The sequence below is a fragment of the Tachysurus vachellii genome, chromosome 16 (assembly GCF_030014155.1).
Source record: "Tachysurus vachellii isolate PV-2020 chromosome 16, HZAU_Pvac_v1, whole genome shotgun sequence".
In the NCBI taxonomy this organism is placed as follows: domain Eukaryota; kingdom Metazoa; phylum Chordata; class Actinopteri; order Siluriformes; family Bagridae; genus Tachysurus; species Tachysurus vachellii.
The window spans coordinates 10,999,615-11,013,182 of NC_083475.1; the positions used below are offsets into that span (position 1 = coordinate 10,999,615).

At 38.3% G+C, this 13,568-nt stretch overlaps 1 protein-coding gene across 4 annotated transcripts in view; it reads left to right on the forward strand.

The window, feature by feature from the left end:
- The window catches only part of celsr1a (cadherin EGF LAG seven-pass G-type receptor 1a), a 74,648-nt gene that overhangs the window by 43,760 nt on the left and 17,320 nt on the right, over window positions 1-13,568 (forward strand). For all 4 annotated transcript variants that reach the window (XM_060889086.1, XM_060889085.1, XM_060889087.1 and 1 more), the window contains 8 exons: window positions 5,306-5,463; window positions 6,519-6,682; window positions 7,315-7,440; window positions 9,993-10,165; window positions 11,236-11,421; window positions 11,891-12,004; window positions 12,142-12,316; window positions 12,638-12,779. In XM_060889086.1, the coding sequence (XP_060745069.1) occupies window positions 5,306-5,463; window positions 6,519-6,682; window positions 7,315-7,440; window positions 9,993-10,165; window positions 11,236-11,421; window positions 11,891-12,004; window positions 12,142-12,316; window positions 12,638-12,779 (1,238 nt within the window). The remainder of the gene's footprint in view (window positions 1-5,305; window positions 5,464-6,518; window positions 6,683-7,314; window positions 7,441-9,992; window positions 10,166-11,235; window positions 11,422-11,890; window positions 12,005-12,141; window positions 12,317-12,637; window positions 12,780-13,568) is intronic.

Here is a 13,568-nt window from a genome sequence, read left to right on the forward strand (position 1 = left end):
GTTCTCAAACCATCTGCTGCAGTAGTGTATAGTGTCTGCGGGACCCTCATAGGACCCAAGTGAAACCCTATCCAACATCTACCACTCCCTTACACCTGAGCAGGAATATACCACCATTACTGGGTGACAAAGATAAGCTGCTTACGAGATCACACTCTCCTCTGCAGCTAGGACTGGTTTCATACCTACATTAATGAATTTTATTCAAAGTGCAAAGAAAGAAAGAAAGAAAGAAAGAAAGAAAGAAAGAAAGAAAGAAAGAAAGAAGGGGAAGAAGAAAGAAAAAAGAAAGAAAGAAAGAAGGGGAAGAAGAAAGAAAGAAAGAAGGAAGGAAGGAAGGAAGGAAGGAAGGAAGGAAGGAAGGAAAAAAGAAAGAAAGGTAGGAAGGAAGCAAGAAAGAAAGAAAGAAAGAAAGAAAGAAAGAAAGAAAGAAAGAAAAGCAAGAAAGAAAGAAAAAGAAAAGAAGAAAGAAAAAAGAAAGAAAAGAAGACAAAAAGTAAGAAAGAAAGGAAGGAAGGAAAAAGAAAGAAAGAAAGAAAGAAAGAAAGAAAGAAAGAAAGAAAGAAAGAAAATGAATAAGGCAGTAAGTTTGGAATTGTAGGGAGGTGACTATACGCAAGCTGACACCTGTTAGTTTCGGAGGCCAGAAGGCATGTGGACTGATGCCACAGACTGTGTGTGTGTGTGTGTGTGTGTGTGTGTGTGTGTGTGTGTGTGTGTGTGTGTGTGTGTGTGTGTGTGTGTGTGTGTGTGTGTGTGTGTGTGTGGTTAAGGCTGTCAGAAAGCGTTCCTAATATTTTATGTCTATGTATATCTGTTGTAGCACCTTTACAGTATTTTGGTCAAATGACCAGATACAGAGCTGCCATCATGGACAAGACACTTATTCTAATTTTGATAAGCAAGCCAATAACTTGAATCCAAAACACAGTGTATCTAATATTAACGAGTGTTGTGTTTTTCTTAACTGCTTCCTTGTTCCCATCAGCACTCAGATAGGAAAAAGAACCTTTCACGTGTCCACGTCAGTGCAGATCAAAGCTGCCATTGAAACAAACAAAAAAAGTCCAACGCTGGTCTCATCTGTGGTGTTCCTACATCATTTGTTTATCTAAAATTCTTGACATAGACAAGATATTAAATTACCTTCTGGTTATGCAAAATGAAGTAATCTTATTCCATTTACATGCTGATTTCTCTGCACTGTGAGTACTGTTAACAGATAAGTGCAGACTGCATGTCCCAACATAGCTCTCTCTCTCTCTCTCTCTCTCTCTATCGCTCTCTCTCTCTCTCTCTCTCTCTCTATCGCTCTCTCTCTCTCTCTCTCTCTCTCTCTCTCTCTCTCTCTCTCCCTCCCTCTCTCTCTCTCTCTCTCTCTCTCTCTCTCTCTCTCTCTCTCTCTCTCTCTCTCTCTCTCTCTCTCTCTCTCTCTCTCTCTCTCTCTCTCTCTCTCTCTCTCTGCTTGTAATGCATGTTTGGCATCCCACATGTCTGTCAGTGTTAGATGATGCCAAAACCACCAAAGGAGAGCATGGCGCAGCTTTTTTCAGAGTTTGTGATGATCTGCTGTGTCGAACGGAAATTAAACTTTATAGATCAGCAAAGCTACTGCACATCTGAATTAGTGCCTTCAAACTCCAGCTGGTCGAACATGAGAGTCTTTGTGGTACCAATTCATTGACATTTAATTCAGCTCAACATTTGGTTTTGTTTTTTTATGTTGGTTAAAAAAAGCCAAGCACATTCTGAGTAAAAAGTTTTGTTATTTAGCAAGGAAATCCAACCTAACGTAAAAGTCTTATATTAAGATTAGGTACAAATCGGCTGCCTCAGGCGACGGTGATTTTTTGTTTAATCCACTGAACACAGGAGGCTTTGTGTGCTTTCGTACTTGCTTTTAAGAGATTGCCAGTAAAGCAAATCTGATTTAGATTTTAACCGGAAGATGACTCTTCATTTCGAATGAGAGCTACTGCTCAGTCTGATAAAGAAAATGGAAAAGAAGAGATCATGAAAAAACATAAATAACCACACTGCTGTATTCTTATCATGTAATGACACACATTCTTCAGTATTTAGCTCAGCATTTTTAGACGCTTTATCATTCCTGCCTGTTGTGATTTTTCAGCTGGATGTTGTCTACAAGGCAGGAGTTTTTCTCCTCTTTTGGTAGCCAGCATGTTGTTATCCTATTCCCCTGAGAGCTTGATTAAACGATTAGATAAATGACTCGGTGAAATCAAGCGCTCTGCAACTTAACTATTAAATCAAAGCTTACAGCGTTCCAGTGGAGCTTAATCGCTTGACCCTGCTTGCTGTCGACTGTGTAGTGCTGTGCGGTACACGGTACATGCTTATGAGTGAGCTGGCACACACTCAACAGTGCTCTTAGCTTTCTAGAGGGACTGCTGTTAAAAGGAAGTGGAAGTTGTTGAAGTGTTGTTTAAATGGTACTTCATGCTTAAATTTTCCTCTTGGTTGTTGAGGGGATTTGTGGTGAATCGTTGTCTCTGGGGTTGGGGATTAACCACAGCCGATGTATATCTGTCAATAAAAGTCATCTGCTTCCATCAACACAGGCATCAATTTCACTCCAGGTCGTATCTCCGTCGGAATTCTGGGACTACTGTAGGTGAAATAAAGGAGGTAAAATGGAACCCAGCTTCAAGCTGCATCTCTGTGTGGACTTTGTGTCCCTGGCAAGCTTAGAACTTTTAAACTTTTTCTCTCTTGTTGCATAGCCAGTACCCTTAATGAACTTTCGGTAGAACTAGAGCTATTTAATAAGGATTTGTGGATGAGATTTCCTCTAAGGCAGGTGAGAAAACTTTCACAGAAATTGTGTGTACATTATTGAATATTTCAGGTAGGGACCTATCATTATCCATGAAATGTGAGTGTATTAAAGCTAGGATTTTCTAAAAAAAAAATAGGACTCTTAATAAATACATGCATGCAATTTATGGTTGATTTATGAAAATGACGAATCAACTTTTACAGCTAATACAAAACCAAATAAATATATTTTTCTTAACGGTAATATTATATGTAAGCTAAAAATTCCCAATTACCAAACAGACAATATTGAAGTCATGCCAGTTTTGTTTCGGCAGGTCTCCTGCGTAAAAAACAAACCCCAGCATAGCAAGAGATAGCCATCTGGATAATAACTCACGCCCTCGTATCCTGCTGCTAAAGCACTGAAACAATGCACCAAAATATGAACATGCTGCTTTTATCTCTGGAGCCATTAATCTGCTATTTTAAGGACTTTTGACACACTCAGCTCTTCTGAGGCTTTATTTGCTCCAGTTCCCTGATGGGAGTTTGTCTTCCTGCTCACACCTTGATGAGTCCTGCTACCACATTCTCTCTGATGCTGCACTTCCTTAGGAAAAGACGTCAAATCCTCAAAGTTAAAGGGAGCGTGCACGAGGAAGGGGGTGTTTCTGAATGTGCGAGACACCAGAAAGCAAAATAAGCAGGATAAAAGCAGGTCGAGCGTCAGAGGGCTAATGTTGTCTGGTTGTTGAAAAAATTCCCGTTGGAAAAAGACAGAGAGTCGGTGGTGGAAAAAGGGACGATAATGTAGGTGGGGCGGTGATGTGACTGATAAGCTCTCTGCTGTGGAAACTGTTCCATACCTTGCAAAACGTATTCTTTCGTTATAGTTCAGATTCTCATTTACTCTCCACTATACTTTCTATTCATCTCTCTCTCTCTTTCTCCTTTCTTGAGTGTACGATAAATGAATTTGTATGAGCATGTTCAACAATCTGCCTACATTTGCCCCTAGCCATGTGGTTAGTGGTATCACCTCAGACAAAGGATCTCATCTAAACAGTCCCAACTCACCTGCCACAAGAGTGTGAATGCACAGAATGGCTGTGTTTTGTTCCCATCACTTACTGAAATCAGTATTAGTACCGTATTCATTGTATACAAATTAAACACATAAGATATTATTATTATTATTCAAGACTTCATCATTTCAAACTTCTGCATCTTAACATTAACAAAACAGTCTGTATGTTCTTTTCTAAGAGGTCCACAAATGTACAGCAGGCAGATGTTTTTATAGAGGGAGAAAAAATCATGGAAGTGTCCAATTTTAAATACCTCGGTATTATTTTGGACTCTAATTTAACTTTTAAAAAGCATGTAAAAAAAAGTGGCTAATACCATCAGATATAATATGGCTAACTTTAGACACATTAGGCCATATATAACAATAGAGGCAGCCAAACTATTTATGCATGCCATGATTTTTTCTCACATATCATACTGTTTCACAAGCTGGTCCCAAGCAAATATGACAACTCTAAAACCAATTGAGACCCTTTATAAGCAAACCTTAAAAATATTAGATCAAAAACCTATCAGTCATCACCACTGTAATATTATTACTAAATACAACTTATTCAATTTTAACAATTTCTCACAATATCAAGATGCTTGTCTCATTTTTAAAATTTTACATGGGCTTGCACCCCCACCACTGCGTGAATTTATAAAACTGAGGAATAACAGTGATAGGGCAAACAGGGCAGCTACCAGGGGAGACTGTGTTATACAGTATAGGCGAAGTAAGTTTGGTCAACAGTCTTTTCAGTACGGGCCTCAAATTATTGGAATTGTCTCCCTACTGAACTCAGAAAGAGCACCAGCTATTCATCATTTAAATTTGAATAAACTCAAGAATTGGATTAAAAACACTCAAAATTGCAATCATCAATAGTTAACTTATTTTATCTTTGGTACTGTCCATTTTTGTATTGTATTTATTATTATCTATTTAGTGTTTTAATTTGTTTTGTGTTTTTCATGTATTTAACTTTTGTACTAAATACACTGATATTGTGTTGACCTGCCAAGGGACTGCAGATGAAAAATAGCTCTTCAGCTAATTCTGGCACATTTACATTTTGAGTGTAAACAAAAAATGTTGATTGATGTGCATTGTCCCTTTCAAATAATAAATAAATAAATAAATAAAAATAAAACTGTGACTTTGTAATTTTTTTTCTATTTTTGAAATCTACATGCATTTCCAATTCAGTCACTGTCTCTTTAAATTGTTGTGTTGCCATATATTTTAAATAAAGATTAAAATATTTTAAATGCATTAAAAAACATTTTTAATGAAAAAAGTTTATTTATGTGAGGTTATTTGCTTGTTTGTTTGTTTTTTCTTCAGTATTCCTCAATTTTTTGTGTCATGAATTTGGACTGACCTTGTAACTGTGTGTGTGTGTGTGTGTGTGTGTGTGTGTGTGTGTGTGTGTGTGTGTGTGTGCTGCAGCCTAACATCGGGCGCCTGGGAGTCCCAAATGGTCCTTCAGGGGAGAAAGTGGCAGTGTTGGCAGTGGATGACTGTGATATTGCCATGGCAGTACGCTTTGGGACTCAAATCGGGAACTACTCCTGTGCGGCACAGGGTACACAGACAGGCCAAAAGAAGTTAGTACCTGTTACTCTCTCTGCCTTTCTGTCACCATTAGAAACAGATCTGTTGCAGAAGAGCACTACAGTAAGCACTAGAGATTGTGCTTTGCACCTAATCAGCCTCCATTTATATGCTTTCCCATGTTTGTTTTGGATTCGTCTGAAATCATATGTTAAAACCTACACACTCAAAACATATCAAACCAACTAAACACCTGTGAGAGATTTTGGAGTGGCATGTTTTCATTTAATTTGTCACTCCTCTGTAATTGTCTTGATATCTGGTTAAACAGCTTTACACACAGAGGTTGAGGCAGCGGGTGCGGCTGCACACACAGCTTTGCATTAAAAGCAATTCAAACAAATGCAAGTGGAAAAAAAAAACACAAGAAAAAGTGTACCAAGTCTACAACCCGCTCCATTTTGTAACAGTCACAGAGGGGATCGGGTTAAAAGTTATGCACAAATGTGTTTTTAAATAGACCTGGGTGCCATGCATGTAGCATTAGATTAGAAAGAACGAAAGGCTCCATGGGCGTTTTGTGACACAAAATACAAGCTATTCCACTATTCACCACTGCAAAAACACACTCTGTCACACAACACCTTCAGCTACAGACTGGGTCACAGTAAGTGTACTAAACCCTCACAGTCGTTTGATGTGATGCCTAGCAAGCTTACGTTGTAAGAGACTTAAAATGCCTCCATTTTTGCAATTCATGCATGGCGATTAAATACGTACCTGTGTACACGGGGCTCTCTGATCTGCTTTGCAGCATCTAACAATGTGACCAACAGTTTTTCACACGGCCAGCTAATTTGGAGGCTTAGGCTCTCATTGCACAATTATGTTATTTTGCCCATTCTGTATGAGCAGATTATGACTGGCGTCTTTCATTAAGAAGACTGCTATAACCGTTTTACACAGTTATTATGACCTCACACTGTAGTTATAGTGAATCAAATCAGTGAATAAAGCAATAGTCTATATAAATATGATTATTATTATTGTCTCACCCTCTAAATATAGTATGACAATATCTAACTTTCACTGATGTGATTTCTTGAAGGTCATTGGACCTGACCGGTCCTCTGTTGCTGGGTGGTGTCCCCAACCTGCCCGAGGATTTTCCTGTAAGAAACCGAGACTTTGTGGGCTGCATGAGGAACCTAACCATCGACAGCAAGCCCATGGACATGGCCAACTTCATCGCCAACAATGGCACCACAGAAGGTCTGACTATTAGAGTGTCATGGATAAGTTTAGCATTTATTAACAAAGACAGTATGTGTATTGTTCTCTCTTTAAGCACTTTCCTATTCATAGATTTATTTCATTACTAGTTGTGGATTGTCTCCTTAATGTAACATATATACAGATTATTGTAGTATTAGACATATGAGGAAAATCTGTAGCTTCAGATATTATTTTATTGACACTCAATCCTTTTATTTATGAACTTCTTATTTTGACAAGTTGTATTATCTATACTAGGGCTTAGTTTTAAGTTTAATGTAAATGCATTCGAGTCAATTTACTTTTAAATTTTGTCGCTGAATAGTAAGCAATACGTATTAGAACTACAGAACACTGATATTAGTAGATAATGAAAGGGCATTCGATAATATTTGTGATAATAAAATCTTTATATAAATAAAATATTATCAATATTTGTGATAATAAAATCACAAAGCTCTGCCTTATCAATGATTGTATGACTTTAAGATTACTAGTGCATTTTATAATGTCATGTAAGAGTTAGAACCTGTAGAGTTGATAAGTTCATGATGAGGTGTTTCAAGTAAAATTTCTCTTATCTATTATCCTGTTTGATTCATCTACGGTTTTCTGTCTGTTTCTTTTAGGCTGTCATGCAAAGAGGAATTTTTGCAAAGAGGGCCTGTGTCAGTATGGAGCTCAGTGTGAGAACAAGTGGAACACATACTCCTGTGACTGTCCTAATGGCCGTGGAGGAAAGAACTGTGAACAAGGTGAGTCTGTGTGCACATTGTTTTCATCAATTAAAATTTTATTTTATTTTATTTTTTTTACATTAGTCGAACCTTTATCCTTTTGATTCACACATTGATTGGCTGTAAAACCACAGAATGCAGGCAGAGAAACATCTGTGCGGTTATCCATCATGTCAAATTTGCGGTTCCTTTTCAGACAGATATTTCAGCTCACTGTGGCACAGACTCAAAGCAGCAACTGATAAGACCCTCGAGCAAATCTGCTGTCACGTTGTTGCCAACTCTGTTAAGATACACCTTTTATTCTTTTAAGCTTAATAAAAGAGTTCGATTTCATCCCTCAGGAAGAGCATGAGTCATCGTCAAATGCCTGGCACTAATAATGACAGTGTAGACTCAGGTTCATGTTTAGGAGTTCAGCCACACAGGAAAATATGGACACCATGGCCTTGAAAAGGCGTTTTATAAGTGTGAGGATGCCTTTTTATGAAGGTCATTGTGTTGACTTTCTCAACAGTAAAGTTTTCTTGTTTAATAATAGTTATCAATATTTCATTCAATAAAAATAAATAAAAAAATGTTTAAGGCTTCATCAGACAGGGCAAAGGCCTAATTGTTTATGATACTATTTTAGAAACTAAATGCATTAGTGGTATAAATATAGGAAAGTCATTTATTCTTGGCATTGGCATGGCTCTATATAGAGTTTATTTCTTACCTCATGGTCTTCCTTTAAACAACTATAAACTTAGCAATGTGGATTTTTTTTTTTTTTGTGCAGCCCAATTGAACATGAATTGTAATGCCACCATCTGTTTCTAACATGATCATCAGTTTTAACGAGGGAGAGAGAATCATGTATCCAACACAAGAGAGGATGATTAACTTGGATGTGTTCTGATTTGCTAGGAATGTAGCAGTCATGAGTTTCCCAAATCCTTCTAAAAGCCTAGGATGATTCATCATGAGTTTTGAAAAACTCCCTTTACTAACTATATTCTATACCATGTTAGATCCTCTACTGAGCCTTTGATGGACATGTGTAAGTGTGAGGTGAACAGGTTTAATGATAGATTAGTCAGCATGTCGAGCAGGAGATTTGTGGTCTGACATTGTTTAAGAGTGGAGATGCAAGCATGTGGAAAGTTCAATGTTCTTCTTCAGGTGCTCTTGCAATCCTTTTGCTCTCATCTGAAAGCCATAAATGCTGTTTAAAACAGCTTGTTGTCTAGATAAAAACATGCCTGTTATGCTTCATGCTGATGAGATGAATGCTTCAAATAGCTCGCTAACTTGTGGTTTGGTTTAGTTACATGATAGTTTCATTTTCTGCCTGGAGTTTGCCTCAGATGTGAGTGGAACTATTTTCTGATGGCTTTGATTACGCTGCGCCGCTCTCTCTCTCTTGTGAGCAGATTGAATGTCCATCCTGAAGTAAAACATGGAATTCTAGCTGCGACTGTTTGTGAATTTTTGGCACCTTTGTGAGTGTCGATGGTATCTGACTCGAATCTCTAAAGCTGTGAGTTATACGCATGTTAAACTGTGTGTGGCTTACACCCATACTTCAGAGACTGCATTAACTCTGAGAATTTTGTATAAAAATTATTAAATTAGCTGAGGACCAACATATTTTTTATTGCATTTTATTGTTTTATCTTTGAGTGTAAATTTTTTAAATATTAAAGGGAATACATACATACATACATACATACATACATACATACAACGTATGAACTTACATTCTTATACACTCTTGTTTTATTGAATTACATCCTGGAATTTTATATAATGGAACTAATGAAACAGTCCCAATTGTCCCAAGTCCTTCAAAGTGGTAGGCATGTTTGTAAAAAAAAAAAAAAGTGGAACAACCTGCCCAAAAATCTGCTTTAATACCAGGTTGTAATTCAACACAACAGGAAAAGCACCATGGGGAAAAACTATTGCAAGGCACTGTATAAAGCCTGTGAATAAAAACTTTGAACAAAAACAAAAAGGCATTTCAAGAAATATTTTAACATTTACATAACAGCACGTCAAAGCATGTATCTGTAATCTTCCCTAGAGGTAAAAGAAACCTTTAAGACAGAGAAGGATGACCGAGAGAGAAAGAGGAAATCTGAGACTGACCTGCTGCCAAAACGAGAGGCAAATTTGAGTTTTTTCCACATAATAGCTGCTTGTGTGTCACTAGAAAAATGTGCCTCGCGGAGTGGGTGAGCTGGAAGTCTTCAGTACTGACACACTGACAGCACTGGGCTGTGTCCTGCTGCATGGATTGTTGCATCTGTCAAACAAAGTGTTAAGTCAGTGTACATATAGTTTCTCGAGGCAGATCATGCATGTTTGTGTGCGGATTAGGAGTTCGTTCTGGCAGCGATCAGGTCCTGCACCTGGGTGGTCAGGAGGTATACAATCTAATCAAAACATGGTTTAAAAACGTGGTTAATTGCAGCACCACTAATGCAGGCTCTTTTTAACAGTTCATTTTCTTCTTTCTTGTGAAATGAAATCAAATAAGTTTCCGTTTCATTATTGATTGAAAAGAAACTTTGCCTGTTCTACAGTGATGCCCTCACCACAGCACTTTGATGGGCACGCCATGGTGTCATGGAGCGATCACGATATAACTGTAGCGGTGCCTTGGTACATCGGCTTGATGTTCCGAACCAGACAGCGCAGCACCACTGCAACCTTGATGCAGGCCAACGCTGGCTCCTCTTCCCAAATCAACCTGCAAGTGAGTAAACAGTTAGAAATGGACTTGGGCCCATATTCATGAAAATTCGTAGTGCAAAGAGCTGCTGCTAGTGACCAAAAAAAAATTTTTAATTTAGCTTATTTGAAATGTGACCGTTTCCCCTTAAACTTAAAGAGAAGATCCTAGTAAAGATAAAAGCTATTTATAAACCATCTCAAACCTTAAAAGAGCTCATGACATCAAAAAGTGTTAGGAGTAGTGAGGAGGACTTTTAAGAAGCTTAAAAGTTTCTTTAGCAGAGGAGAAAATGGCCAAAAGGGGAAGAGAGAGAAGAAATGTGTTGCAGACATTGTTTAATAATGATAGTGAGATAATAAGATGCTACAGATTAGATTGTGTAGGGATTCGTTTTGTGACCAATTATATTAGAGACATCTCAGTCACAGCACAGAAATGATGTATATACTGTATATATATATATATATATATATATATATATATATATATATATATATATATATATATATATATATATATATATATAATCTCCAAAATACTAGCATAGTGGCAGAATCTGGCATAGTGGTATGATCGATATAATTTGGCGCTATGACATTCCTGCACTGTGTTGGAGATGTTTACATTGTATGTTTGTCACAAACATAATCCCTAAATGATATAGCCTCAAATATCTTAGCATATTGATAAAGTGAAGGCTTACAACAGAGCATACCTAGCATCAGGGTCAGCCCCACTTCCTCTCTAAGATAAAGGTGTTTGTATTTTCCTTGCCCAGAGTTGCTCTGAGATTGGTCCTGAATCACTTTTAAGTTAAGATGTTATACTAGATTTGTTGTTAACTTGGATCAGTGCATTTTTATTTTAGAAGCAATACTGAGTAGGTGTGATTGATAATGTATTTTACGTACTTTTTTATCCGAATTTTGTTGTTTTTGTTGTTTCACGTTGTCTTTTCATGTGTTACTGTACATCTGAAAGGTTTTATTATTTTATTGTGGATAAAGCTGCATGGGGTCTCCTCCTCTAGCCATCCAACTCTTTCCAGTGATTTTCAGTTTTGATGTTTTTTCCTGTTTATTTTTCTGTAGGTGGTGAACAGGCAGGTGCAGATGGAGGTGCTGCTGGGGGAGCAGCGTGTGGCACTGCTCGAGTTTCCCGAGGTCAGAGTGAACGACGGAGAGTGGCACCACCTTCTCGTGGAGATAACCAGCAGCAAAGAAGGCAAAGACACTAAGTACATGGCTCAAGTGTCTCTCGATTATGACATATTTAAGGTGTGTGATGGTCTGGATAAGCATATTACATCTCAGCATTATGTTATGCATTGTGTTTTATATAAAATAAATATAATTATCAGGACTAGTGTTAATTTCAACAGAAATCCAGATAACGAATAAATTGTCAACCATTAGAAATGTTTTTCTCTGGTTAACAAAATAAAGGTCACACAATAGGCTCGTGCCATCCATCCCATGCGGTGAGCACAGCCAGATTTGCTTTCATGACTCCTGGCCACAGATCTGTATTCAAACTCACAATCTCTGGGGCAGAAACTTTTTTCTATTGCAGATATAATTTTTTTTTTGGTGCATTTTCTTTACAATTAAGTGAAGTAGATTTTTGGTTGTATTTGCTGCCCCAATTTCCTTATGGGTGTAGTTCTAAAATCCTATGACAGACAGTATAAAATATTTAGGAAGTACTGTGATATAAGAGTATCGCATGCTCTGTGATGTTCTGCAGAAGTCAGTGGATATCGGAAATGAACTCCCTGGACTGAAGATAAGGAGTCTGTACATTGGTGGGGTTCAGGGTGAGAACAACAACGTCTTGCAAGGCTTCCAGGGCTGCATACAGGTAACACAGAAAAGATACATTCAACTATGAGTTACTAAAATTCGTTGCCTGTTGTGTGCAGCTTATTTTTAATTATAGGTACAGTTAGTGCAGCATGTAAACCTCATTGTCTGTGTGTGTGTGTGTGTGTGCTCCAGGGTGTGAGGATGGGAGAGACCTCGACCAATACAGGCAACATCAACATGCAGCAAGGTTTGAAGATCCGTGTTGAGGACGGCTGTGACCTGGCCGACCCCTGCGACTCCAACATCTGCCCTGAGAACAGCCACTGCATGGACGAGTGGAGCGCTCACACCTGTGTCTGTGACCCAGGTGAGATGTACATACACACCTAGAATTGAGGATGCACAACTACACCACCTCCATTTACATTTATAGTGTTTAGCAGAAACTCCCCTCTCCTATGTCCTATGTGGAAAGACTTACAACATTGCATTATAGTCTCTTCATAAGCTACAGTCTTAGAATGCCTTAAGATTAATGCCCTGTTATATAAGAGATAATGCTGGAGTTAATACATTATACCTCTCTCTCTCTCTCTCTCTCTCTCTCTCTCTCTCTCTCTCTCTCTCTCTCTCTCTCTCTCTCTCTCTCTCTCTCTCTCTCTCTCTCTCACTCTCTCTCTGTCTCCAGGCTTTTTTGGGAAAGAATGCGTGCATGCTTGCAGGCTGAACCCTTGTGAGCATGTGTCCACCTGTACGCAGAAACCCAGCTCGTCTCACGGCTACACATGCGAGTGCGGTCAGAACTACTACGGCCAGTACTGCGAGAACAAGTAAGTATAATAGGATAAATGGTTTCTCCTCTCGCTGACCTCACACTGACTTACATTTCTTATCACACCTGCACAACCACTTTCAGTACAAAACTTTCAGTAGCTGCCACCTTGTGTGAATGCTGAGTGACTACTTAGATCTGTTTAATCAAGCTACAGTCACGCAGTCTAGCTTGTTTCAAATCTCAGTAACTAGGCTCTTGTCGGTGCTTGCTGAAAATGCATACCTGATGCCTGTAAGGCACATCACATCAGTGCATACTGTGTGTATTCTAGTTTTTACATTTTTACAACCGTGTATGTTGCTTCATCTGACATTAACAGAGACTGCATGCATTTGTAGGCTTGGCAAGCATGACATAGTGTTTTCTGAATTCGTATTGAAAAGATGTCATTCACAACTTAGTGGAAATCATCCTGCGGCCAGTACTGAAAGTGTGTGTATGTGTGTGTTAAGGAGCCTGTGCATCATTGTCCTGGCTCTTCTCCACACAGCACAGTACATTGAAACTTGCCTGAACAAGCTACCTTATTGTCTTTCATATTCTCTGCTTTTTAAGAAGCATGACTTCCAGACCTGCAATCAACTCCATAATTATTGGCACTGCTTAGGGGTTGGGAGGGTGTTAATATTTAGGTATTTTTATATCAATTACTGAAATGTGTGGGTCAATATCCACTTTTCTTTTGTGTTAAACATTCTTTGTCTTTTTTCCATGGTGATAGAGGAGGCATGATGGAAGGGATTTTATAGATTTGACAAACCAGCAAAAACGGTAAAAGATTACT